This window comes from Indicator indicator, chromosome 5 (assembly GCF_027791375.1).
Source record: "Indicator indicator isolate 239-I01 chromosome 5, UM_Iind_1.1, whole genome shotgun sequence".
Classification (NCBI taxonomy): Eukaryota; Metazoa; Chordata; class Aves; order Piciformes; family Indicatoridae; genus Indicator; species Indicator indicator.
Window position 1 is genome coordinate 8,920,058 of NC_072014.1, and position 26,752 is coordinate 8,946,809.

Sequence of the window (26,752 nt, forward strand, 5' to 3'; positions counted from 1 at the left end):
TAGGACAGGTTTATGAGTTAAGCTGGCACAGTAAGGCCACGCCACGTCTGATCCAGTGTTCTTGCGGTCTGTCTGAGGGCAGAGTTATTGCCATCACAAAGTTGGTAGAGTGCCCAGTGGTGGACAGGACCCCTCTTCTCTCACTGGTCTTGTACAATGGGGCCAGGTAGCTTGGCCGCTGTGGAATGTCAGCTCTCTTGCAGGGCTTCAGCCATATCTGCAGTGAAGAGCAACACAGACCTCTTCATCTCAGAAAAAATAAGGGAAAGGGGCTTGGCCAAAGTGGTTCCATGGTTTTTTTGTTGACTGCTTTTAACAGAGAGCCCTAGCACCTGTTTCTTGTTTCCTCTCCCAAATACACACCATCCACCTTCCCATCATTGCTCTTACTAGCAGGATTCCCAGCTCTTCTCAGACAATTTCTGTTTCAGCACAAAACATCTCAGTTCTTTAAGACCTACCCTTTTATTTCCTTCAAAGATTAGATCTTAAGAGTATTCATTCACCAGTATTTGTTGGTATAGAGTAGTAGAAAACGTCACCAAATGAAAGATACTGACCACAGGTACTGCATCATAGAGGATTTTCGGCTGGGATTCTCCTAGCTTCTTAGTTTGCCTGTTCCAGCGTGCTCCATCCAGGAACAGTCCATGGATGTAGACCCCTGGACCAGGTGGAAGAGACACTATTATTACAGAAAACCTGAGAGCAGCAGGGACTGCAAAGCCCTTCACTGGTGCCTAAGTGAGGGTGGGTGACTTAGTCAGGTGTGCGTGTTTCAAGTGATCAAATACCTTCAACACCATTCTTACCCTTCATCACAAGCCATTATAATTACAGTTCTGTAAAGCTTTTTCAGGTTACAGTGCCTACTGAGAGCAGGGTGTCCAGCCAGCAGCTTAGACATTACTTCACAGTACAGAACACTGCTTTAAAGCTGACAGGAAACTGCATAATAATGACAGCTGTCAGCATTTCCAACCTGAGCCATCTGAGCATAGAAACATCCCTGCATCCAGCTGTGGAGCCCTCAACACAGGAAGGACATGATGGAGCAGGCCCCAGAAGAGGGCCATGAAAATGCTTCCAACCCAGACCACTGCAATTCTGTGAAATGGCCATTTATGAGTGAATCTTTCACATGGTTTCATTGCTTGTGTTTCAAATTGCCTCTTGCTTCTACCTCTAAAGCAATTTACTAAAGGAATTTTTTTAAGAAGTTTAAAAGAACGATTATATTTTGATAGAAAGACTTCACAGAATGACAGCTGTCAGTTCAGCAGTTCTCCAGAAGAAAAAATAAGTTGCATCTCTTCTATTTTTTTTAAATCAAATCTGCAGTTCTTGCGTTGTAGACTGAAAGCTCTGTAACTTCTAAACCAAAACCAAAGCACACCCCAACAGAAAATTACTTGAAACTGACTACCAAGGCTTGCTTTTTTATACCACTTCCAAACCGATCCTCAGAAGAGTATAAAATAATATTACAAGCATTAGGAACAGTTCAGTTTAATCTATCCTTCTTTCCTTGAGAAGGGCAAGCTAACATATATATCTGCCACTGGAAACTAAGGTAAGGAGTGAATCATAAAGTTGGGTGATAAAAAAAGAGGGATTTTTGCCCCCTCACAGCAGTTTCCTGTTGCACATTGTGATCATATCCCTAAAATCTTTTTCTAAGGATAGTTGAAGTAGCATCTCCAGCTTCTGCACTGAATGTTTGGTCTCCCTAGGCTGAGGAAGCAATGCAGCTGGAGACAGATGCTAAAAAGAATAGAAAAAGCAAGCCAGCAATCAGCTATGGGAGGTCTGGGGTAAGGAGTGTCCTGTCAGTGCCACCCTCTCTGCACACTGATCTAGGAGGTGAAGTGACCTCAGCATGGCTTCAGGATTTAAAGAATGTTTTGCCTCAGTTCTTGTGCATCTCCTGGGACCACTGCAGTTGTGTGCTTTCCAGCTGAATCCATTAACTTAAATGCCTATCTCTGAGTCTGCAAATTAATATCATCTTCTGAATACATCAGCAAAAGCAGGTATGTGTTAAGCATTTACTTACCATCCTCAGGAGCTGTTTCATATTCTTTATCTTCCAGCACTTGGTAGTCAAACTCTAGTAGGTCTATTGGAATGGTGTATTTTCTGGCATAGTTCTGCTGGGCACCTGTTAAGAATGCCTGAGTGAAGAAGAATCCTGAAATCCAGAAGACTGGTGGAGTTCCATTTTCATACCACTGCTGCAATGGCAAAAAAGAAAAGACAAAACAGCTGTTGTTTTTGTATGTAGGAAAGCAAATATCTCCTAGAAGAAAACAAGTAATTTCTCCCTCTGTGAATCCAGGATTTTTCTTTCATAAAAGCAAGGAGACTTGAGATGGCTGCTGTCCACCTAAAATGGCACTAATTTCTGGTTACAAACACTGAAACAAATAGATGCACAGGGTAAGCAACCCTATGAGATTGGGTTTCAGTGGTTGCTTGAGATTACCAAGCCACAGAAAGGTGCTGAGGCTCTAGATTCTGCTAATTTAAAAGCGTCAGTTTGGGGAATCTGCACTCTGGCAGGTGAAGGAAGCTTAGGTTCTCCCTAACTCGTCCATCTTTCTCCTCCAGCACTCCAGTGAAAGTGTGGTACTTAAGTTAGTACAACATTTCAACACAAAATCTTGTTTAAGTCTGCTCATTGGAAAAGAAACTCGAGAGTACTGTCCTGAGTTCTGTTTTAACTTCATTACACCACCAGATCCTAAGCTGCAGCTTATGAGGCTGGTTCTGTCACACGGTATTGCTGATGTCCCGCAGCTCTGTGAGGTGCGGGGTATGTAGCAAAAGGGGCTGCAGCAGTGCTGTGGTGAGCCAGTGGCTGTACCAAACAGCTGCACAAACAAACTGAGCTGCATAGTGGAGTAAATTGGCGTGTTCACTTGTGAAAATGTCTCCAGAGAGCAACAGACAAATGTGTGGAAATGGGGTGTGTTCACCTGTAAGAACTTCAGCCTGTTAAGGAAGTCAATCACATAGCCTCCCAGAGGCTTGAGGCTTGGATAAGACTTCGTCATCCACAGTGCTGGAATTTTGCCTTTCAGAATGCTGTTCACCACTTCCTCCAGTTCAGCAGACATCACCACTAGCCCCTACAAGACATTGGGAAAGGGAGCTGTCAGAATGCTTCATCTAGCAGGCTTGCTTTAACAAAAATAACAGAGTGCTCAGTCCAGAAAAATGGTACAAACTTCTAGCCAAGGCAGACAGGAGCATCAGGCACAGCAGTCTGCCTTCAGTTCCCTTCAGCTCACCTTGATTGCTCTCTGGATGTTGACACAGGAGTCCCGGATGGTCTGCAGCAACTTGTTGAAGCGCCCCATCTCTTGGACAAGCACAGTATTCATACTTTGAGTGTAAGTGGTTGGGTACCTTCTCATTGCTGCTTCGGTGTCAAAATTGGGAGGAAGTTTACTCAGGATGTCACCTGTGACTTCATAAACAACTTCATCTGTGGATTTTGTACCGCCACCAGCTGCCCAAGACTAGAGCAAGCCAAAAACGGGGATTTGAGAGAGGTAATGGGGGAGAGTGAGTAGTAAAATGCAGGAGAAGAGAGCTGTTAAAAAGGAGTTGTTTAGAAGACTGTTACCGTTCCATGACTGAAATTAATTTGTTTCAGAATTTCCTCTGTTACTGCACTCCAAGACAGCACAAACAAAATCTGGTTTTCTACAGGTTTGTTTCCACTGGGACTCAATATGACTAAGACAATAAGGAATAGTAGTAACAGGAAAGAAAAAAAAAATTATCTGAGCCTACTACTGTATAGATGGAGTAGAAAGTCCTGGTAAGATGGGGTGTGACTCTTTACATACCTGTGCTAGAAGAATGTTGTCAAATAACAGCTGTGTTTCTGACTGATCCTTTGTAATATCAGCATTTGCATTCATTCCAAAGACCTCTGGGGAAGGGTTCAGGGGCAGTGTCTTTGTGTACTCAATATAGCTTTGGTACTGGAAAAGAAAAAAATACCCCTGGTTTAAAAGGAGATGGAGAATAGCCAAATAGCCCCTGACAGGCTGCAAGCTGTGTCTCAAAGCCACTATAGACTTCACCAGTGTAACAAATACAGTGTGTAATACAAGACAGAAAAGGAGATAGAAGGGCTGACTCTGCCTCAGATTCCTTTGGTCCAGCCTCTTAGCCTGGAATCCAGCTTGGCTTTAAGTTTTCTGACAGATCTCCTGGCAGCTGTATTAGAAGTTCTCTAACACAATGAGATACCTAGCACAGGGGGCTGTAGCCCCTCTCTGAGCCCACTGTTTGCCAAAGGATATTGTCTATGGGTAACATAACTGTGCTGTGATAAATCAAGCACATCACTGTGTCCTTTCTCTCTCCAGCAGATAGGATCAACTGCTTCTCTTACGCCTGTTTTATACTGCTTCTAACCTAAGCAGCAATTCTTAACCTCACTGGCACACTTAGAGGACAAGTCACACAGAGCAAAGTCAGTCTAGTCAGTAGTAGTTGGGGTGGGTGGTTTTGGTTTGGATTTTGGTTGGTTGGGGTTTTTTTTCACACCATTTCTATTTCTTGGAGGTCACTGGAATGAGAGATGAAGCCACAACAGAAAGCAGTGACAGCAATAAGCACAGGGGCATGAGCCAATGTCTGTAAAGACAGATCTGCCTGTTGACAAAATAAGGTGTTGATACCTGCTGTTGTGGGATACTTACATCTCCTTCAGGAGGGGCAAAATAAAGGCCACTTGGGTCAAATTTGTAGTCTGCATTTGTGATGAGCTCTGGGGAGAAGAACATGTTCAGCAGGCTGCGGAGCGTCCGCCGGTCCCAGTCATCAGTGACTCTGCCACCATAGTTACACTCTCCAGTCATATAACGAAGAGCTTCGTAGGGCACCTCCTGAACAAAGCAAGACAATGATGTGACTTCAGCCCAGCGCTTCTCTGGGCAAAGGAAAGTTATGGAAAACACTGCCCAAGTTCTCTCTACCTGTCTGGTTAAAGTATAAATGTCATAGGGCCAGTGTGCTCAAATTGTATTTCTTTACTTTTAGAGAAGTCAAACATGCTTAAATATTGAGGTGGTGAGAAGCTAGAGTCCTCTTAGGTATAAAAGAAGAAGAAGCTACAAGTGATGAGTGAGAAATTCTTTACAGGACATCAGGGCAAAAGCCTGCTGAAAACTGGATAAAGCAAGCCAATTTCAAAAAGAACCAACAAATCTCTTCTCTACATACAAGTTACTTTCATTCAGGAAGGAAAATGCTTGCCTCCCTGCTAGGCACTGCATTTTATTAGATAATGGGGGGACATCCTTCCTTCCCTCTCCCACAGAAAGAGAAACTCCTTCACCATGCTGTTTTCTCACGCTAAATCATAATTTACCTTACCCACATGAATAACCAAAACCACTCCAGGCTGAGTGGTATGGAAATACCATCCCTTCTTCTGCACACAGACAAAGCTTTAACAGTATCTGGGTCTAGTAGAGCATAAAGAAGTGTCATGAATTGCCAGCAAATTCCAGAGAGGCTCCTCTGAACCACTGCCTAGCTCTGCAAACAGGGAAAGAAACCTCACCTGCCACATTTACACAAATAGCTCACAGTTGCTACTGATCTGCAGCAGTCCACGTTCTAGTAAATATCCCTGTCCCTGAGTAAGTCACACCTGGCAATTAATTAGGATTTTTAGTATGATATTTTACAGCTTGCAGTAAGATGACCAGCAGCTGCACCCACAGCTCCTGTCTAGAGACAGGATCATGAACAAGGCAACCGCAGGGACCAGATGCTGCTCTTGGAGTGACTGTGGGAGTACTGCTGAGAGCAGCCCTGTGTCTGATGCACTGCCCCAGGGTGCAGCAAGGCCTAGTGCCCATAGGGCCATACCTGGTACTGGTCAAGGAAGATGCGCAGTTGCTGCACGCTGATGCGCAGGTCAGTCTCATTGAACTCATAGGGGATGTTCCAGCCCAGTGGCCCAAAATTCCGCCTCTCTTGCACCAGTCCATGGAAGAAGCAGAGGCCATACAGCAACGTCTTGAACTCAGCCTTTAACCCAAACACACCACCATTAATCATTCATGGCTACTGAACTGGGTCCCTTTTCCCTCACACCCTGCACAGCAGTGCTGTCCGAGGCACTCAAGCACTTCCTGCTCCTGCTGCTACCGAGTCATGGGGAGCCTTCAGCAGAGTCATCAAATTGCCACAAGCATCAGATCTAAATATGCTCTTAAACCAGGGTGAGGCCTCAGAGCCATTCCATTTTTAAAGCTATGTATCCATCTGCCTGTAATACACGTGACATACAGCTGTGTGCATGAGACTGTGGTACTTTAACAAGTGTATTCTGTACCACTGCATTATGAAACAGTGTTCACACAGTGCTGCTGCTTTCTGGTCCCTCCTTATCAGCATAGATTTCAGGCCTTTAAAGAAAACCTTCACCTAGGAAGCTTTGTTTTTCAGTTGAGACCATTTAGAAGAACTACATTAATTACAGGAAAACACTGTAAAATATCCTTGCAACAGACAGCTAGTAATGAGAAGAGTGGTTAAGATCTTCTACCAGGCTCACTCTTTCAGACTAGATAGCTATGTATTAATACCATACCCCAAAAATCTCAATTGAAGCAGAAGACAAGCAATCAAAATTCCTATTTACTTTACTATTGCCCATAATTAAACCCAGTTTCATTGCCATGGAAGACAACTGTTCAGTTTGGGAGGCTTTTCCCCCCTCCAGAGCACATACATTTATCTGGGAGTGCTTTATAAATGATTTACAGAGTTAAAACATAACTCACAGGCTTTGTGCAGCTGCTGAAAAAGTCAGGATCAGCTATTGGATCCATCAGGTAGGAACGAAGGATGTTGGCTCTTAAACCTTTTGGTGCCTCATTGGTCATCTTCACGCCATTCTGAAGCACAGACACAGGGAAGGTGGCAGAGGGGTAACTGGTGAGCCACATCCGGAAGTCAGGATGTGTGGCTTCAGGATTCAGCTCCTACAATAAACATTTAAAAAACAGGCAATTGGAAGCCACAACAGACTGATCTACACGTCAGGTATTGTTATTAAAGCAACTGATTTAAGTGGGAAAAGACACCACAGCAGAGCTTAATTTAAATGTTTATGTGTGATCATAGTCAAAGTCCCACCAAGGAGTGAAGCTTCCCTTGCACAACTGAGAGATTTTCATTCACAGTTTCAGGACTGTGAACTAAGCTTCACCCTCTCCATGCTTGCTTGTGGAATCCACAAACAAGAGCAAGCACAGGCCCTGTACCACAAGAGCAGTGGAATGAATCCTCTGCCCATTTTCTACCCTCCCTGTCATACAGCTGTTCTGAGAGGGCTATAGTAGTAATAGCTATACATCAAACACGAGTTTTGTAAGACAGGGAAAAAGATAAATATATGCTAGGACCTATTTGGAAGAGCTACTTTCCTCAATAGTAAAATCCTTTAGCATGTTGCTTTTCTGCAGAAACAGACATAGGATGAAAGCTCTTGGCCTGCAGAGACTGTTGCATCAGCTGGGATTTACCATCCAATCTCAGCAGGCAGAGGGAAAGAGACAGGATCGATATGTGCTGACAACCCTTATGGAATGGAATTGTCCTGATGCACGCTAAACTGGCTTTTCAGGTACCTGTCTGGCTCAGACATGCCTTCCAGAGCATTTAAAAAAGAAGATGCTTATATTTTTACCTCACAGACTCTTTCCAGTGTTGGCATCCATGAACTGGCTAGGTGACAGTTTTGCAGAACGATCCATGTCCCATCCTTCACTGCCTTCTCTATCATCTTCATGGCTATGGGGCCTTGGCCTTGACCAAGTGACAGAGAACTAATCTTTGCACCACCATATCCCTGGACAGAGAAGGCAGATTGTAAGCAAGAGTAACACCACATCAACATACTAAACCTTCCAGCGTGAGAGTTCACACCTGTATGCATGCTTGAAGTGTATTTTAAAACACAGCTTAAACATCTGTTTCAGTCTTTCCAGCTGACTAAAAACCTCTTGTCTACTGTCCACTGAAAAACTCTAAATACACATCCGTTTAAATCCTCAACTGGAAAATTCTGACAGTTTCAAAATCCTGCTGCAAACAGGATGTGCTTCCAGCATGTGGGTAACCAACTGCAGTTGCAGAAGGCATTTGCTGCTTGGTGTTGGAGACCTGAAATATGTCTGGGCTCAGCAGCACAAATTCTGACAATCATAGTTAGGAAATGCAAGAAATACCAAGATCTTACCAGGAAAGAGTAGGTGTCTGGTATTGCAACAGTATTCTTCTACATGGGAGCTAATTTAGGCTATTGGGAAGTTTTGGGGTTAAATGCCATAACGACAGTCAATGCTGACAAAAATCCCTGCTTCAATTCTGAGGCTTAAATGCTACCCCAGACCCTAAGGTCCTGTATTCTTACAGTGGTTTTAATTAAGTAATGTGTTACACAATAACACTTGTCAGCAAACCAAAACTATTTTCAGGTAAGATTCCTTTCAATAAATGTTTAAAGCATTACGGCTCTGTTCCACTTTCCATTTCTTACACAAACTAATTAGATAATGACTCCCAACATTATGAAACATACTAAAAAAATTTAATATACTTTTGTTTTTATAAACAGTAGAGAAATTATTAATTTCTCCAAACAGTCACCTTGCTTTAATTAGTGATTTGTGTTGAAGAGAATCATGAGATTAATTTTAATGTAGTTTTAGGCAGGTTTTTGAGCTTTCTTTGACATTTCAGCTTTGACTTCAACAAAGTTTCTTGCTCCACCCAGAGACACACACACACAAACATCAGCTGTGTTGATATTAAAGTACCTGATCATCAGCAAACTTCATAAGTGCTGCCATGGGGTCAGCCCCAGGAGAAAGCACAAAGATCAGCGGTGCACAACAGTGGCTATCAGCAAAGGTTTTTGACAAGTCAAACGGAGGTGGCTCAATGAACAGACGGCCCAGGTTGTGAACAATAAATTCCTGCACCATTGGTACTATCTGAAAAGAAGGAAAAATAGAATTGTGTCCTGGTTTTGTGTAGGCATTAACACATACTCTAATCACTTTAATATCAATTTCAAGGGCAGATAAAGCCAGATACAACTACAGTCCCAAAGGAATTGGGAATTTAGCACATGTAAAGCCAGGCAAAAACAAATGTTCTAAGAGGGACAGAATTAGGACTCCTATGCAAATGAGCCTTAATCTGATTTCTGTCACTGCATCTGGACAGACTACTCATCTGCTGATAGCAGAAGCTAGATTTTTTTTTTTCTGCACTTACTTTCTCTATACCCTGGAAAGGATTTAAATTTTCCAGCCTCATAATGCAACACCTTTCAAAGGTGCTCAGATCTTGGCTCAGAAAACTACTGTGTACAGCACTCCTGCACACACTGCTGCTTAAGTGTGCAACTGATGTTACCTGGGCTCTGTACCAAAACAAGACACAGCTTAGAAAATGCTACGATCCTTCTCTATGTTCAGCCCGTTTCTGGGGCTAAGCGATAGCAATTGCTCTATCATCTCATGAGGCCTCCTCAGCAAAGAAAGAGGGGTCAGGGGAAGGAGAGAAAACCCAAGGTCTGAAATGAAAACAGACTCAGTGAAACGGCCCAACTAATACCAATACAAAACTAATGAAGCCATACTCAGCCCAGGTATGGTAGACACAATAAGAAAGCAGTCTTGAGGAGAAGAAAGAGGAGCTGAGTCAGGAAGAAGCCAAACAAGAGCAGAAGCCCAAGCATAAAGTCTCTTCTCAGCTAATTTCCCCTTTTATACTGAGTATGATGCTGGTCTGAGATACACCTGTAGCCAACATGGATCAGCTGCCCTGGCTGACTCCAAAGTGCTAATGGCCTGCAGCTGTGGCTGGCTAGGGATTTAGTCCCAGCACAACCAGGATTCTGTAAACCCTTACAAACACCGTTTTCCTGAAAACCTCACCATTCCTTTTATTTCTTGACACCCTCTAGAATATTTTACAATAATCACCTTCCCTTTAAAAAAATACAACAGTATTCGTAAACAAGATACTAGGATTTCATCCCTGAACACCATGTTCAAGATGCACTCAAGGTTTCAAGCAGCAAAGTTAATTCAACCACTTCGGGCCCAATCAGTATCATTTTTTTAATGGCACAGCTTAAATCACTGTATTAACAACTAGATTTTTTAGCTTGCATTTTTTACATTCCAATTACAAAATGTGTGATTTTCATACTGCATCAGCATAGGTGCTTTCAGTTAATAAATATGTAGTATGGCACAGGGAAAAAAAAGTATTAGCAGCTTCATTTCTCTTGCTGGTCCTGCCCATAAACTCACCTGTGTTTTGACTGACTGTAGACCTCACCCTGCTTTACAGGTGCCATGTGTCACCCATTACTGTAAAGCCTTAAAGGTGAGAGCCAGAGGAAGGCTCTGGGTTACAGTGACTACTGGCTTTACAGATGGAAAGGCTCTTGAAGGAGCTTAGCTTGGCTTCCAAGCTCCTGAGCAATTTTAAGGAGATGTATGAGTACGAGAACCGTTTGAAAACCTTCACCAAGTGGCCCTTCACAGAAGACTGCAAATGCACCCCAGAGAATGTAAGTCTGAAAATGGAGATTTTGACTATGCCTTATTGTTTATTTACTGTGCCCCAGCATGAAGTCATTGTAAGTATACTTATATTCAAGAAGTGAATATAAAGGTTTCACTAAGCCTGAGAAAGATAAAAAGTTAAATACTCCAATTTCAATCTGCTCAGAAGTCCTGTAGTAGGATGACTGGTTTCTGCAGGTTCAGTTCTATAAGTCTAACTACACAATTAAATATAGTTACTTTTCTTGTTTTCTGGTTTGTTCTCTTATTTAAAAGGGCTTATATTATATAGCCTTTCTAATTGCAAATTTTCACTCCTAAAACTGAAGCTTATATGAGAAGAAAAGTCCAAATCCAGCAGGAATGAGTAGAATGATCACTACTTGGAATTCAGAAGCTGAAAGATTTAAATTTTAGAAAACTTAATGTTTATGCCCCTGCAGGCTTTGACCTGAACATTATTAAAAAAAAAAAAAAAAAAAAAAACACACCACACCAAACAAAACACCTGAGTTCTGCTTTGGCACACATGTGAAACTTCCAGGCTGGCTCCAGATGAGTCATAGAGCAAGAGTTATCCAGAAAGTGTCAGGTTTGATAACTGAAACAAACTAACTTTATTTTTAGTGTTCTGACCAGGTGTGATTCTCTAGGGACAGGCAAACACAGAAGTTGAGGAAGCAGCATTTTACTTGTATCATTGATAGTGTAAAGGTTCTCTATGTCCACCATCTTATGTTGGTTTTCTCTCTAAAGAATAATATTCTTCACAGTCCTGGCTATGGTAGGTCTTGCACACCGCATCTAAAATGCCTCTGCTAAATATTATCTGGTAGAACAAAGCTACTCCTCTGGATACCACAGCTATGCAGAAATCTGCTTGCTACTTGCAGCCTATTCCTTGTTCCTTCCCTAGTTATATACCTAATTAAAGTTTACTTCTCTACCTGGTCTGTGCTGACGGGTGGTGTGGGGAGACGTTATTTGCAAGCTCTCAGAAACAGTTTATTGATGTGAACTTGAAGTGCATTGGATGAGACACTAAACTACACTGTCACCTGCAGATGGCAAAGGCAGGCTTTGTCCACTGTTCAGATGCAAATAAACCAGATGTGGCAAAATGTTTCTTTTGCTTGACGGAACTGGAGGGCTGGGAAGCAAACGATGACCCATGGTAAGCACAGATGTTGTAATGTTCTTGAAGTATTCCTCCAAACTTCTCTGACAACATCCCCTTACTCATTACAACATTACATTTCTCTGTAACAGTTCACACAATTGAAGTCTACTGCAAGTTTACCTTAGCCAGTAACCTGGCAATAGTTCAGCTTGCTCTTGTCTGAGATCCACCACAATCTATTTCATACATTTCCTGTATGATACTTTTTTTCTGCTGATAGACAGCAGAAGTACCAAAGAGATCTGTTTGTTTAGATTTCTTCCTCTCTTAAAATGTAATTTTCACAGGCCTAGTGTCTCTTCTTGTGGGTTTGTTGCAGGGAGGAACACATCAAGTATCACAACTGTGGGTTTTTATCCCTTACTAAGCACTTTGATGACCTGACAATGGAAGAATTCTACATGCTGGAGATGACACGGCTGAGAACCTTCCTTGTGAGTGTTAACTAGACAAGCTTATATTGTGATTCAAAGCTAGACTGTAAAATCTAAAGTCTTTAAGATTTCCAAATATCAGCCAGGAGTGACTGTGCAAGGCTAGAACATGACTTAGCCTAAACTAATGACTTACATGCATGACTGGCTAAGAAATCTGCACTTAAATGGCTCTCGGAGCAATCTATGGTCTAGCTTTTAAATGAAAACTTGTTTCCTTTAGCAATGTTTTTCCAACAAGTCATTACAGCACACAAAGTGTCTTGGGTACAATAACCAATTAATCAAAGAAGCTCTCTATCTTTCTTGGGAGGGATGACCAACAGATGCAAAAAGTCAAAATCTGACTGAATACTGCAGGTCTGAGGTCTCCCTCTCTGATGTGATATGAAATACAGCCAATCAGCACGCTCACAGTTTGTAGTAACAAGTACACTAGCCATACCCAAAAGTGGTCACTGAACCACTGCAGAGCTGCTGGGGGAGTTTCTGAATCAAACACAGGTACGTAGGTAAACTACCTGCAAAACTGCTCTGCACTACATGGACAGCAGTATTGGCTGACCACAGCCAAAAGTAGACTGCTAAGCTAGAACCAGATCAGTGGAGTTTTGAGGATTGAAGTTTTGAATGTAGTTGAACAGTTCAATTGCTCCATTGAAAGTCTCCATCTCTTGCTTTTAAGTGCAAAACTGGCAGAAGCATAATAAACTCTTTTGAGGAGGAAGTCGCCGCAACTAGGCAGCGTCTTGTGGATGCCTTTGTCTCCAAGCACCAGTATACACCACCTCCAACAGTGCCTCTCCATGCCATTTCCTCTGCCCAGCATTCTAAGAGCTCCTACTGCCAGCCAGAAGAAAACCCAGAGAAGTGAAGTGCAAAGCCTGACTCAAAAGGCTTCTGGAGTACCGACATTCATGTTTTTATCTAGTGCTAATATAAAGCTAAAGAGATAAGGAAGTGTAGAGAATTCCCTCCCCTGGCTTCCTGGGACAGAAGTCAGAAGTGTTTATACTAACTTCCATTTAATGTGCTCTGTCATTATGGCTGCAGGTGGACTAATGCTAGCATCACTAACCTGTGAAGATATAAAATGTCTGAGCCAATACTTTTATTGGGGTTTTTAGATTAACTTTTTATGGAATAAAGATTCACAACTGAGAGCTCCTACTGTGATCTGTGCCACATTAAAACTGTACATCCAGATACTCAGAACAGTTCTGCTTCCAAACACTTTCCACAGAACAAAAATGATGTGTGTCTGCAGCAATTGCTACCTTTAAGCACCTACATTATCTCCACTCCTGCTTACCCTATTTCTTTTCCTTCTAGATCAGACCCAATTCACCACAGAGGGTGGCATCCATCAAAAAAGTTACATAGCAGGTGCACTGAACAAGGCAAGTCACAGAGTTTGTAAGACAGTTTCAAGGAGGAAGAGCTCTGGGGATTTTGGTGTGTACACTAGAACTTAGCAAAAGCTAAAGGCCTATCCTTCTGCTTTAAAATGGTTTTTCATTACAATATTACAATTTCAAATGTGCTTGGTTTTTGAAATCTCCTTAGTTCCGACTTTCCTTTACGACAGACCACCGTAGAACAGCTGCAGACAGTGCAGCTGAAATACACACTTGAATATACTTTCAAATCCTTTCTGCATAAAGTGAAAGTTTGGTACATACTTTGTCAGGTCTCAGGCAGCGAATGATAAGCATCCTTTGGAACTCCTCCAACTTGTCTTGCCACTCTGCAGGAAACTCCTCATGCTGTGGATCCTAGAAACATGTATTTCATTAGTCTTTAAAGCATTTGTGAGTTACCTTGACATGACAATTAATGATGTATTTTTTTTCTTCATCTACAGAAGTGGGGTTGACGTGCTTTTTAAAAAGCCACACTTCATGTGTTTATCTCAGAAGCTTGTCTTATAGCAGAGAAGTTAGTTCTTCTCTAGAAAATATCAAAGGAATGAGGTGGAGGAAGCCTGAAAGTGTACTTTTCTCTCCCTCTTTTTGTTATGGTGTCAGTACTCAATATTGGAATGATAATTCTATTATCAATGACAATCACATTGCAGCATTTCATGATGACTATGAGTGAGGTTGCACCTGAATGCAGAAAGTGAGTGCAGGAAAACAAGAATTGGAAAGTGAAGGCAATGCATCAGAGAACTTAATTTGTAAATAGGCTAGAGTAATCCAGCTATGCTGTTAGTGTGGGTACCAGATTGGGAACAGCAGTTGTTGTGTGGCATGTCACCTTGTCAGACTGAAGCACGGTGCCAGCTAGGTCTGCCCTTCTGAAAACTGGTATTGCAGCTCTGCTGCTGAGCTTCTTGGGCTTGCCTGTAAGGGGCTGGGCACAGAGCTATGCAGACAGACCTGTACAAACTGCATTCTGAGACACTTTGATTTAACAAATCAAATCATGTTCTGCTAAGGAGCTTGAGTCTGGCTCCTCCTTCCCCAGCTCTGGGTACTTAGGACCAGAATCTGGAGTGCTGCATTATTTTTGTGTTAACGTATGGGGGAAATATCATTCTGAGGTATCTATCTACAACAGATGAAGAGGTTAGCTAAAACTAGTTAAAGATGTCCCTACTCACTGGGGGGGAGGTGTTGGAAGATGATCTTCCAGGGTCCCTTCCAACCTGATGCATTCTGTGACCCTATAAAAATGTGCAGGTTTTGTAGAAATTAAGTGAATTAGGAAACACTGAGGAGTGAAGACTCCACTGAGTTGTGCCAATGTGTCAAACCATCTTCATTTCTCCATGTGAAGGGACCCCGCAGTAGCTTTAACTTAGCCAGCCAGAGGAGAACTAAGTTCCAGTCCCTGCTCCACAGCATGTAAAACAACACCACATTCTTTTTGCTGAACGGATATTTTCAGTTGCTAATTAGCTGGTGAATACAAGTGCTCAGTGCTGTTAACATACCAAGCTGTCATATACCACTTTCCACCCATCCTTCAGTTGTGTAAAACCCTCACGAATGTTTTTGAAGCAGGGCAAATCTTGTAGCCGACAAATTTCATCCCATGACTTTGAAGGAAGCCAGGTACAAGGATTAGGAAAGGGATTGTCCAAACCTATGCCTCCAGTCAACAGAAATTTCCACTCATCTTCATTGATCTGCAATGAAAAACGCTGCTCTCAGGACTACATAATAGAATGGGCTTGGTCCACTGGCTGGGAAATCAACACGTTTATCGGAAGTCTTGCATTAGGTGAAGAAGTTTCTATGCAACTAATCAAAGCTTATTTCCAAAGTATTCAGTGTCTGGTCTTCAGTTAAACATGAACTTGAGCAACCAAAAAAAGTAAGATATAACCCCATTTCAAGGTTCATTTGCATGCCTGACTTGGGGAATGAAAAATGGTAACTCATTAGATGTTCAGATCCATTCTTCAAACGCCAAAATAATGAAGAAAACAAATCCTGAATGTATTTTTGGGAGCTAGACATTCTGCAAACTTTTCCTATAATGGAAGTCTAAATACAAAAATGAACTAGCAGCCTATTACACATCTCACTACTCCTTTATCTCAAAATTCTTTTGATGGCTGCCTTTGTAAACTGCAGTCCTTGGCAGGAGGATAACAATGCCCCATGATTATTGCTGTCAGCTCTTGAAAGAATTTTATTTATTCCCCAATGTAAACAATTCCAAAATTCCATTTCCAAAGGTTTAAAGTGTTCCCATATTACACTGAAATAAACAACTCCAAGCACCTGTAAGTAGTTTTGCACATGACCAGGTTAAAATGTATGTTTTTCACTATGAATTTAAAAGGCCCTATGAAGAAATATTTATAAATACTTACTAGATAGCACCAGAATTTGGATGGCACAAATGTTTGGTTTGGAGGAATTCTATACAAAAATGAATGTGTTTAGAAAATGTTTAAGTGGAAAACATGAGTAGCTCTTTAAATCAATGGTTACAATTCATTTTTATATGCTCTTAAATCTCAGAATGCAGTGAAGTTTTGCAAATTGTTGACTGTAAGAATGACATCAACTGGGCTTTTGTTTAAGTGGTGATTAGAAAAACTGTTATCATCTAGGTCAGTTTTGCCATATCTGTTTGCTATATATTTATTTCATTCTAGAGAACCTTTTTCAATGCTAATAATTGCTTATTAAAGTGAAAATGAAACACTTAAAATTTGAGGCTTTAATTCTTATACTGTAAGTTCCTATTATAGCTCATGTGTCTATGCCTTTTGATATACATCAGATCAAACTGCAAATTATTTGTGATTACTGACCAGCCTTTCATGTTTCAGGAGATTTGCAGTTAGACAAAAAGAGAAGAGCAGCTTGTCTTTTTCAAAGAGGGAGCGACAGACGTTGACATAAAGTGAGTAAGTAAAATGATCCTTGAGAATCTTCAACCTACAGGTGTCAGAAAAAGAACAAACTTCCATTAAATATCAGTCTATAAAGAGTGCACTCTGGAAACTCATCACAAACCATTACAAATCTCCTTTGTTCTAAGGCCCCAAAGCAATCATTAAATGCATGCACTATTCTGTGAGTAAAATAACAGCAGTAAAGTCTCAATGCAATTACATCTTAGTGATTTTCAGAGGAAGTGAAAGGTCCCGTTTGGGGAGCAGCCATTTAAAACTTTGTGATGGAGATAAATGCCAGGGCCAAAACCAAACCTGTTCATCTTTAAAGGTTACCTGAAATACATTTCCCATTCTGTGGAGTATTTTCCTTCCTTCCTATACACTATAATACAAATATATTTAAAACTCTGTGATTTGTTACCAATAATTCCCCTTAAATACAAAGCAAGGAGGCCATCTATTGTTTTATAATGGTTTAAGGTTGAACATCTAGTCAAAATAAGGAAAAGCCTTTGGTTAAATGGTGCTTAAAAATACAGCATCTGAATTTGCACAACTATTTCAATCCTTTCAAGGAATTAACAAAGATGGGGAGAGGCTTTTTCCCAGCTACCTGTCTCACCATTGCCTTGGCAGGGGGCTGCTTAGAGGGCATTCCTGCAGTTCAGACATGGCAGATCATTCAGAAACCCAAGTTTCTGACACTCTGACAAGCACTTTTGACAAAAGTTCAAGACTGAGAACAAGTTGGTTTTTGTCTCCATTTCAGTCTATTTTTGTTTTCTTCCATTCAGATAACAAGAACTAGACCATTCAGTAATATTATTGTAATACATAAATGCTCCTGGTTTTTTAGTGGTCTTTCAAGTCCTTTTGAATATTACTGATTTCCCCATCAGTTAAAGGGATTTATTTAATACTGACAGAAAGATGGCCACAGGACAAGTTACAGAAGTGACATGGCTTACATGAGAAAAGAATGGTTAAAAAAAAAAAAAAAAATCTCTCAACACAGAGCACACAGTTAAAACTGACTGACTAGTGAAGGCGGGCCAAGGAAAAACAGTCTATGGGGATCATTCCTTCAGAGGGAAGCTTCTGTGAGTTTGGCTTCTTTGCCTTCACGGGGCAGGATTATCAAAATGGGCTTCCACCAATCATTCCGTGCCAACAGGAACTCAGGTACTGTATCTTTGTATTTCTGCTGACAGAATTGTTCTGAATCAAAATGAGATTCATTTATTTATTGCTTACTTTAAATCTTACTCTTTTATATCTCCAAAACAATGCTGTGTGCCTAAGGTAAAGTCAAAGAGCTAGGTTTATAGAACACAGACTGCTTTATGGTAAAAGGCTACCTTGAATGTAGGTTCAAAAATGATACCAAAATACTAAGCTCTGCCTTAAATGATTAGTAGCAATGTCTCTGATAAAAGTTATGCTAGATTTACATTGACTAAGTCTTAAAGAAAAAAAACCTTCACACCAGTAGGCCACTACACTGAACACTACACACTAAGTACTTAGTGTGTAAATAACATGTGGACAGTAATGGATAATTCAGAGACTGCCATTTGCAGTAATAAGTAGAAAAATTATCTATATACTAACCAAAAGAGTAATTTCTCTCTCCTGTCTTTTGTTCGTTTGATGCACAGGCAAGGGGCTAAGTAACAGAGGCAAAGCTCTGTGAGATTTGAAGAGCAAATAAAGCCACTAAAGTAGAATTTAGAAACTCTCATGATAAAACACTGAAAAACTTTCTTTAAACAATCTCTAGAGAATTCACTTCAGGGGTAAATTTTGTATAATCCTAGTGTTATCAAAACAGTGAGGTCTATCACATGAGAAATAAATTTCCGTTAGTGAAGGTACACAATTTCTGTTCTCACACACAAGATGGAAAAGAGAGGGAATACTTTAAGTATAAAACACTAATCAAAATGAATTTAAATATGGCCTTGCACACTCTACAGCCAAGAGTTCCAGTGGCAAGACTTCATTCTCTCTTAACAGCTACCTGAAAACATTTCTTATCTGTTTCTTGACGACTCAAAGTTAATACATGATATACAGAATCAAAGTGAACCATTTTTATCTGTCTGAGATTTTGCAATTTCACACACTCCTTGAGGTAGCAATTTCTAAATAGAAATAGTGGAGTATGTTGCACTTGTGATGTATTGTACCATCTTGTTTCTATGAATACCTTATCTCCAGAGAAATGTCCGACATATATACATACACAAAAAAAACCCTTCAAAATGCACTGCTGAGCCAATACACTTGGAGAAGTAACATTCCTGGAGTACCCAAGAATACAGACCCATTACAAATGGTGAATTCTCATTCTTACCTTGTTTGTAAATCCTCCGATCGCTCTGAATTATTTATAGACATGATGAACAGGTTGATGAACCAGACCAGTGAGTACTGGTACATGGGCTCAATGTTGGCCAGATCAGCAATAGAAAAAAACAAGATTGATGAGTGGACAGCAACAGGACCATAGCCCAGACGAGTAGCATCAATCTTCTTTTCTGTCTCTTCAGCCACAGCTTGCTTCTCAGAAATCTCATTAGCCAGAGCTTTGGAAGAAGACAATATCTGGACAGCAGTTTCATCCTCCAAAATATTTCCTTCTGAAGCTGAAAGAACTTCTAAAATCTTGTCTTCTATTTCTTTTAGCTGCCTAAAAAGAATATCCAAGATTTTTCACATATGAAAATTATCGCTGTTCTCTGTTAGTTTCTCTACAATGAGACAATACGTAGATTCTATTACACAACAAAACATTTTTTCTTATTAAAGATTCCCTTAAATTTATGAAAAATGTATCCACTGGCTGGCAAAGGGAGAAACTAACAAACCACTTTCAATACTGCACCTTTTATTCTTTGACCCATGCCCTTTGCCATGTGCGATCAGAACAAATCTAACACTCAATGAAAACATTTCTAAAACACAACTCCTCACATCTAATCAGGATTTGTGAGAACACCCAACATCATGGAAGGGATGCATAAAACCAGAGGACAGTATTCAGTTCAATTTTGCAATTACACAACCTGCAATTCAGCTCTTTAGCGTTTTCTAATAATTCTAGAAATAGAAGAAGAAAGGCACAACCAGGAGTGATATGAGTAAGAGCACGCATCCAAAGCAGCCTAAAAACCTAACAGAAGCCCAAGCCTGCAATCTCACACCCAGCATTTCCTGTTAAATCAGCCCCCCCAAAAATGGGTCTCTAATATGTATTTCCTCAAACTGCAATCTGCTTCTGTCCCTAGCAGGGAAAGTTAACTTCATACTTTTTATTTTCAGCCCCTTGAAGGATGAGGGCTTGTTTTTCTTCTTCAAGATCTGGCCTTTCTCGTGCAACTACAATTCCAAGAAGCTGATCCTGCATTCCTTCTGAAGTTATCATGAAGTTCAATAATGTAACCTGTCAGAAGAAATGGGTTTTTTTGAAAGATAGCACAGTTATAGCCAGATGCAATTAAAATGCTTCATCATTTATAAGATGAGGTTTGTATAATATCATGTAATATGCTCTGCCAGACTTTGAGAGCACATTAATTGTAGCTGAGAATTTAAAGTTATGGAAAGCTAACTCCAGGATTGACCCAGAAAATGAAGGTAAGTCACCCCATACCCCTTTTATGATTAAGGCCTTGTAAATATTTTTATAATAAAAGGTAACTAAATAGCATCAGGAGATACAGACTGGGAAAAAGAGATAAAAATAATTATTTAAATAAATTCCTTACAGTGTAAAAGAACGACAGCATTGCAAGGTAAAGCATTAGACATGAGCAGTCTTGCAGCAGCGTAAAAAAACAACATTGGCAAGGGAGGAGGAATGAACAAACACCAGAAATCTTCCCCTGGTTTTAGCCAAGGAATTATTTTAAAATAAGAACAGAGTTACACATTTAATTTTCAAAATTCTTGCCTTAACAGATGTTTCAGGAAGATAATGTGGATTTCTCAGTTTCGTTGTGATGTAAAAGCGGAATTCAGGAGCATACTCGATAGTGGAGTCTCCCAGGCAAATGCATATACTGCCTGACTGCTTAAATGTCTGCTTGAGCAGAAGTGGCTCCAGGACAGGATCAAGTTCTTCTCCAATATTCTCCAACAGCACTTTAAAATAAAAACAGAATTAGTAGGACTTTCTTGGTATTTGTATTGCTGACTTCCAACGCATATGTACAGTGTCTATTTACAGTGTGCAACAATCACAATGTTCACCAAGCAATATCTAAAGGTAAAGTTAATGTTTCTTACTCAGCTGATTGAAAAAAAGAAAAGAAGAAAAAGCACCACCACCAAGAAAAAGTACCTTGTAATCCTTTTTCTAATATTATGTCAATTGACAACAATGCAGCTAAAATGCTATCACTACTACTGCTGCCAATGGCTTACCACAGCAGTTGGGGAAATAATGACTTATTAAATGCCACAGATATAATTTTGGGTAGCTAATTCAGCTTCAGTTTTCAGTGTAAGCATATGAGAATGTCAAAATCAAGAAAGAAACAGTGGAGCACAACCAATCCATTTCTTTACTTGTCGTTCAGTTAGCCACTGAAAAATAGCTGGAGCTGTAACCGTTTTATTACTTTATTTCTACTGGAGGGAAATAAGACTAATTGCAATCAAGATGACACAAAGAATAGAAGAATCATTAATGATCACAGCCTAACAATCTGGTATTTGTACCCTTGAAAAGCCAAATATAAAACAACATTAGTTTTCAGAAATAAAAGTAACATAACATGAAAACAGAGCAAGGGCAAGTCTCATAAAGCAATTAAAAGATAAAAATTAAACAGAGTATTATAATTCAATTGTGCTAAGAATTATCTTATAACCTGGGGTGAGGACTTCAATTACTATAGCACCAATTTGATTGAAAACAGGAAAAAAATATTCTGTTTTCCTTAACTAAGAGCACATTCGTTGCCCATTGGAGTTTCATTTTTTAGCTGGCTGTGCCCCCTCCAGGTTCTGCTGTAATTTACACTGTCATCAGTCATTAACCTACCAGGGCTCCCAAACTGAATGCAATTCTGCAGTGTTGTAACAAACTGAGAGTCGCTGAGTTTAATTATATGCAAACTATTGGTTTTTTCCATGTTCTTTATCCATTTGTTTGCTTGACCTTGAGGATCTATCATCAGAGGCCATCTTCTTGCATTACTGAAGGGAAAAATACAAACTTTCAAAACTGAAATGCAAGCTGTTCAAATGTTTACTTCAAAGTATGTCTCAAGGCAATTTATTTGCTTTTGTCATTAAAACAAAAGCAGGTCACTGAAATCGTAGTAGGCACATACTTGGATATAATCCTTGAAGAATTTAAGAATAAATGAATCTTTGCTTACAAAAAAATTATTTTCCTCTTTCATTTTTTTTAGAATTACTTAGAAATTAATTTTATTGCATCTTCAGAATAAAAAGGTTTGAAATTGTGAAGCGCTCTAATACAGCCACATGCATAAATGAACATTTTCATGTGCAAACACATGGAATTTTCCACTAAAGAGTCATTCTAGACTTAATATAAAGCTATCTGCCTTTTAGTCTCTACTCCTTATGCAGCAATGGACACAAAGAACTCGTGGACTTTATTTTTGGCAGATTTAGTAAAACTTCACAGATTTTTTTACAGTATTCTCTCCCAGATGTAGTTACATTACCAAGGTAGCTATGAACAGGGACACGTTTTAATGATCGATTACAATTATAGCAGTAATCACCTAAATGAGAATCCATCCAAGCAGGCAGAAGTGAGAATTCCAAAATAAACCTAGCCCTAAAAATCTTGATCATGGAGCCCAATCCCAGTTGGTTAGGAGATAAAACTTCTGATTCACAAATGAAACTTGCAAGTCTGCATCTGGATTCTTATTTTCTTTAAAAATACTAAGACTAAGTGTACCCCAATAAACACAACACAACCTCATTTCTGTCTGACCTTTAAATGTACCTTTTCTTACAAAGAGTGATGTTTAGGAAAGGTTTCCATAACTGGTAAAGAAAGTGATTAGCTTTGATTTGACTCTGAGGGTGACAGAACGCTGGAACAGGCTGCCCAGAGGGATTGTGGAGTCTCCCTCTCTGGAGATATTCAAAACCCGCCTGAATGAGTTCCGAATGTGATCTACTCTAGGTGATCCTGCTCTGGCAGGGGGGTTGGACTGATGATCTGTGTAGGTCCCTTCCAATCCCTAACATTCTGTGATTCTGTGAATTATTTATATACAGTATAAGGTCCAAAAAACAATATTCAGGAAAACTTAGCTCAACGTTAGCTAAATTCTTGCAAGCTTATTGGTTTCAAAACTGCTACCAGGGAAAACTGTGTTATAAACCTAGGATTATACTTAGGAGAGTAATTTTAAAACAGGTAAAGCACAGTTTAAGAGAGAAGAATCTGTTATGTTTTCTGGTCCAGTCTCTACCCCACAAATTTCTTAGGGACTAGTTGTAAAGCCCATTTATACATTTGGTTGTAATAATTTTTCTTGTCCTTATTTTAAAATAGAAGTTGAAGATTCGAGAATACTTCAGCCCAAACCCACAGCATACATTTCCTAATTACTTCAAAGTTCCATTGATGCATCATTTTCAGCACATCCCCCTTCAGACTTACAGTGTAACAGACAAGAAATGCTTAAGACTGAGTAACTAAAGACTGGTTCTCTAATAACAGCCAAACACACACATGGCTTCCATCAACAGTGAATTCCTTCTTCACTGATGGGAATGCACAACCAGGCACTGGGTGTGTTTGCAAATTAGCCTCTAATTCTACCTTTTAAAAAACTTATTGTCATAAGAGGCCTGAGTTGCATTTTATAGGGTTCCTGGAATGGTAATAGAAAATTCATGCAGCCATAAACTCATAACTACAGGCCTAGCATAATATGTATCATCAATTTGAGGTAGATTCTATCTCTCATTTCAGAATTTAAAGCTATCATTATTTAGTTTAAAATGCTAATCATCTTTCCATTAGTTCAAAGAGAATTTGGATCAAAGCTTTATCAAAGGGAAGTGTTAGGATGTGCTGTACAAGTGCTGAATTCGTTAACATTTGTTTAGCCTGAGTGATTGAATTATTAATTCAGTAATTACTTTTTAATAGTTACATCTGCAGCCACAATCCCAGCACATATCCTCCAGCCTCAGGAAGTAGCTCTGCCTCCCAGAGTACAAACACCACCACATTTTAAAGTATGTGCTCAGCTGCATGTTGTGCACTGTCACACGACCCACAGATGTTTGCACTGACTAAGCGCTGCCTAGACAAACAATCTTGTTCAACATCTTCATCAGTGACCTGGATGAAGAGATGGTGTCCCCATAGACAGTTCGCTGATGATACCAAACTGGGTGGCTGACACCCTCTCAGGCTGTGCTGCCATCCAACATGATCCGGACAGGCTGGAGAGCTAGACAGAGGGGAGCCCCATAAAGTTTAGCAAGGATAAGGGTAGGGTCCTGCAGCTGGGGAGGAAAAACACCATGACCTGTTCTGAAGAGCAGCTCTAAAGACAAGGACATTGGACTCCTGGTTAATAACAAAAAAGAGATTTCAAAATGAAAAATAAATCCTTATTTCCTTAGCAGAACCTTTTTCAACCTGTGATAAGACTACTGTCATGCTAGCTACACAACAGCAGGAAGCCACAACTGCAACTGCCAAGCTTTGCACTATAAAGAGTATTCAGTGATTCCAGCACTCCAAAGATGTAATCAAGTTTCTGCTAGGAATTGACTTCTTTTTTTTTTCCCAAAATGTTGAGGACTGGACTAGGTGCGAAGAACACTTTCTAGTGTCCCATTCACAATCACAGAATGGCTCATATTGGAAGGGACCTTAGAGAACTCCAACTTCCCCACCATGGGCAGAGACCCCTCTCAACTAGACTCAGCTGTTCAAGGCCTCATCCAACCTGGCCTTGAACACCTCAAGGGAGGAGGCATCTACAACCTCCTTAGGTAGCCTATGCCACCACCTTCATACTGAAGGACGTCATCCAAAGATCCAGTCTAAAGCTACTCTCCCTCAGCTTCAAACCTCATTCTGTCTCTAGACACCCTTATGAAAAGTCCCTCTCTAGCCTTCCAGTAGGATCCCTTCAGGTATTGGAAGGCAGCTCTAAGGTCCCCCTGGAGTCTTCTGTTCTTCAAGCTGAACAACCCCAGCTCCCTCAGCCCTTCCTCATAGCAGAGGTGCTCCAGCCCTTGGGTCATCTTTTTGGCCCTCCTCTGGACTCACTCCAACACCTCTGTGTCCTTCTTATGATGGGGAGACCAGAACTGGACACAGTATTCGAAGTGAGGTCTCAGCAGAGCAGAGTCAAGGGGCAGAATCCCCTCTCTTGCTCTGCTGGCCACAGTCCTCTTGATGCAGCCTAGGATACTAAAGCCAAAGCCCAAAACTGTCTTAGCTCATTGTCTAGGAGTATGTATCAGCTTAGGGAAAACGTGTTACCCTCATCGAAAGACTAGCAAGACAGTCTTCAGTGCCTCTGCAAAAACACCGCTTGGTAGCAACTGATGCCAGCACATTAAAGAGTTTTAGCTTTCTAAAGGAGAATTACTCCCATATCTACTGATTATACTACATTAAAAGTAGTCAAAATTTGATTCCTGTAGCATTTTTAGGGTGTCTTAAACAAAATCCAGTGTGCAGCAAGCTTGTGAAAAAAACAAAGGTGGGGAGAGGAAGCTATATCTAGAGCAATCCATAGGGGTTAAACAGGAGGGGAATGAATTCACAGCTTTAAACACTTTACATTATAAAGTTAAAAATTAATGTTATTATTTCTTATAATCTTCACCCTTACAGTCATATTACTTTGGTTGTTAAACTAGATAACCAGTAGAAAACCCTCTAGGATATAACAGCTGGGAGTGTGTTGTAAGAAACTATTTGATGGAAACAATTTTTCTTTACTTACGAGATAATGATTCCATTATCAATAGAGAACGTGTCCGAAGGTAGACCAGCAATATTCCAAGCTCTGATCTCCACTGGTTCTCCCAGGGTACTTGTTAAGGAGAAGTCATCAGAACAAGGAATGCCTTTTGCTTTACATAGTGATGCCCACTCTTTAGTTTGCATCTAAATAAGAAGAAAATAAATTCTGACTGAAATCTTGTCTATTCAGAAACTGTTCAAACTCTTTTAAAACGCATTTTTAAGCCATTTCCCGTAACAGTAAGCTACATACAAGTATCTTCAAATGGAAACAAATTAATAATTCTGTAGAAAATGCCTAAAAGTGTCTCTACAAATGCCTTTGTATGTGATTTCCATACACAAAGTGTAAGGCTATGTGGTCAGAGCCTTGTATGATTTTATTTACCATTTCAGCAGTTGTCCTCTACACTATAAATGAGTGTACAATTAAAAAGCTTCATTATTTAACTCTCAGGGCACACATAATTAGCAGGACTTAACCAAACGTCACAGCTTAGCAACCATTTGGAGTTGCTTCTCACTGCTCTCTGTATCATCTACCTCACTACAGTTGTGTAAACTACACATCTGTACGGTTGTTGTACAGTAATAAAGAAGACACAAACTTTTAAACATGTAATCCAAAGAACATTTTCCAAAGAAGGAAAATGTATAGAAACAGCACATTCATATGAAAGGCATGGTCTTGTGTGAAAGCTATGTATAAGGGCAAAGAAATGTGCTGTAACACTCTAAACTGAGCTGGCAAAGCCTTGAGCAACAAAGTTTAGAAGTGCGGTGTTAAAGGAAATGGTCTAAGGGCCTGACATGCATAAGGTGGTGAATGAAGGATTCATCCTTCTGCATAAAACCAAGCTGATACTCCAAAAGATATCCTAGCTTTTTCTCTTATGAAAACTGAAAGGGGGGGAGAAGGGCAATAGCAGCAGATGACGTGTAGAATTGCAGAGAAGTGATTCTGCTATCTAACAGTTTGTGAAAGAGATAGCTAGCTAACGTGTCTGCACAACCATCACAGTCAGAATAAACCACCAGGAATCCACACCTGCTGTTGCACAGAGAAAGAAACTATGCAGTCAGAGAGAATGAAATGACACTGAACTTCTCTGCTGAAATCTCTGTGTGTTCATCTTTAGTCAGTACTCACACAGA

General features: G+C 40.3%; 1 protein-coding gene across 1 annotated transcript in view; it reads right to left on the bottom strand.

Moving 5' to 3' along the window:
- Positions 1-10: 10 nt before the first annotated feature.
- Positions 11-26,752, bottom strand: part of DNAH7 (dynein axonemal heavy chain 7) — an 82,106-nt gene continuing 55,364 nt past the window's right edge. Inside the window, exons 46-64 of the mRNA XM_054381194.1 lie at positions 25,578-25,741; positions 21,650-21,804; positions 20,555-20,745; positions 19,911-20,044; positions 18,956-19,291; positions 16,513-16,639; positions 15,178-15,372; positions 13,922-14,014; positions 8,859-9,035; positions 7,727-7,888; positions 6,819-7,019; positions 5,899-6,060; positions 4,722-4,907; positions 3,858-3,995; positions 3,294-3,524; positions 2,979-3,131; positions 2,057-2,234; positions 561-664; positions 11-217 (exon numbers count right to left, since the gene is read on the bottom strand). Of these exons, the coding sequence (XP_054237169.1) occupies positions 11-217; positions 561-664; positions 2,057-2,234; positions 2,979-3,131; positions 3,294-3,524; positions 3,858-3,995; positions 4,722-4,907; positions 5,899-6,060; positions 6,819-7,019; positions 7,727-7,888; positions 8,859-9,035; positions 13,922-14,014; positions 15,178-15,372; positions 16,513-16,639; positions 18,956-19,291; positions 19,911-20,044; positions 20,555-20,745; positions 21,650-21,804; positions 25,578-25,741 (3,294 nt within the window). The remainder of the gene's footprint in view (positions 218-560; positions 665-2,056; positions 2,235-2,978; positions 3,132-3,293; positions 3,525-3,857; positions 3,996-4,721; positions 4,908-5,898; positions 6,061-6,818; positions 7,020-7,726; positions 7,889-8,858; positions 9,036-13,921; positions 14,015-15,177; positions 15,373-16,512; positions 16,640-18,955; positions 19,292-19,910; positions 20,045-20,554; positions 20,746-21,649; positions 21,805-25,577; positions 25,742-26,752) is intronic.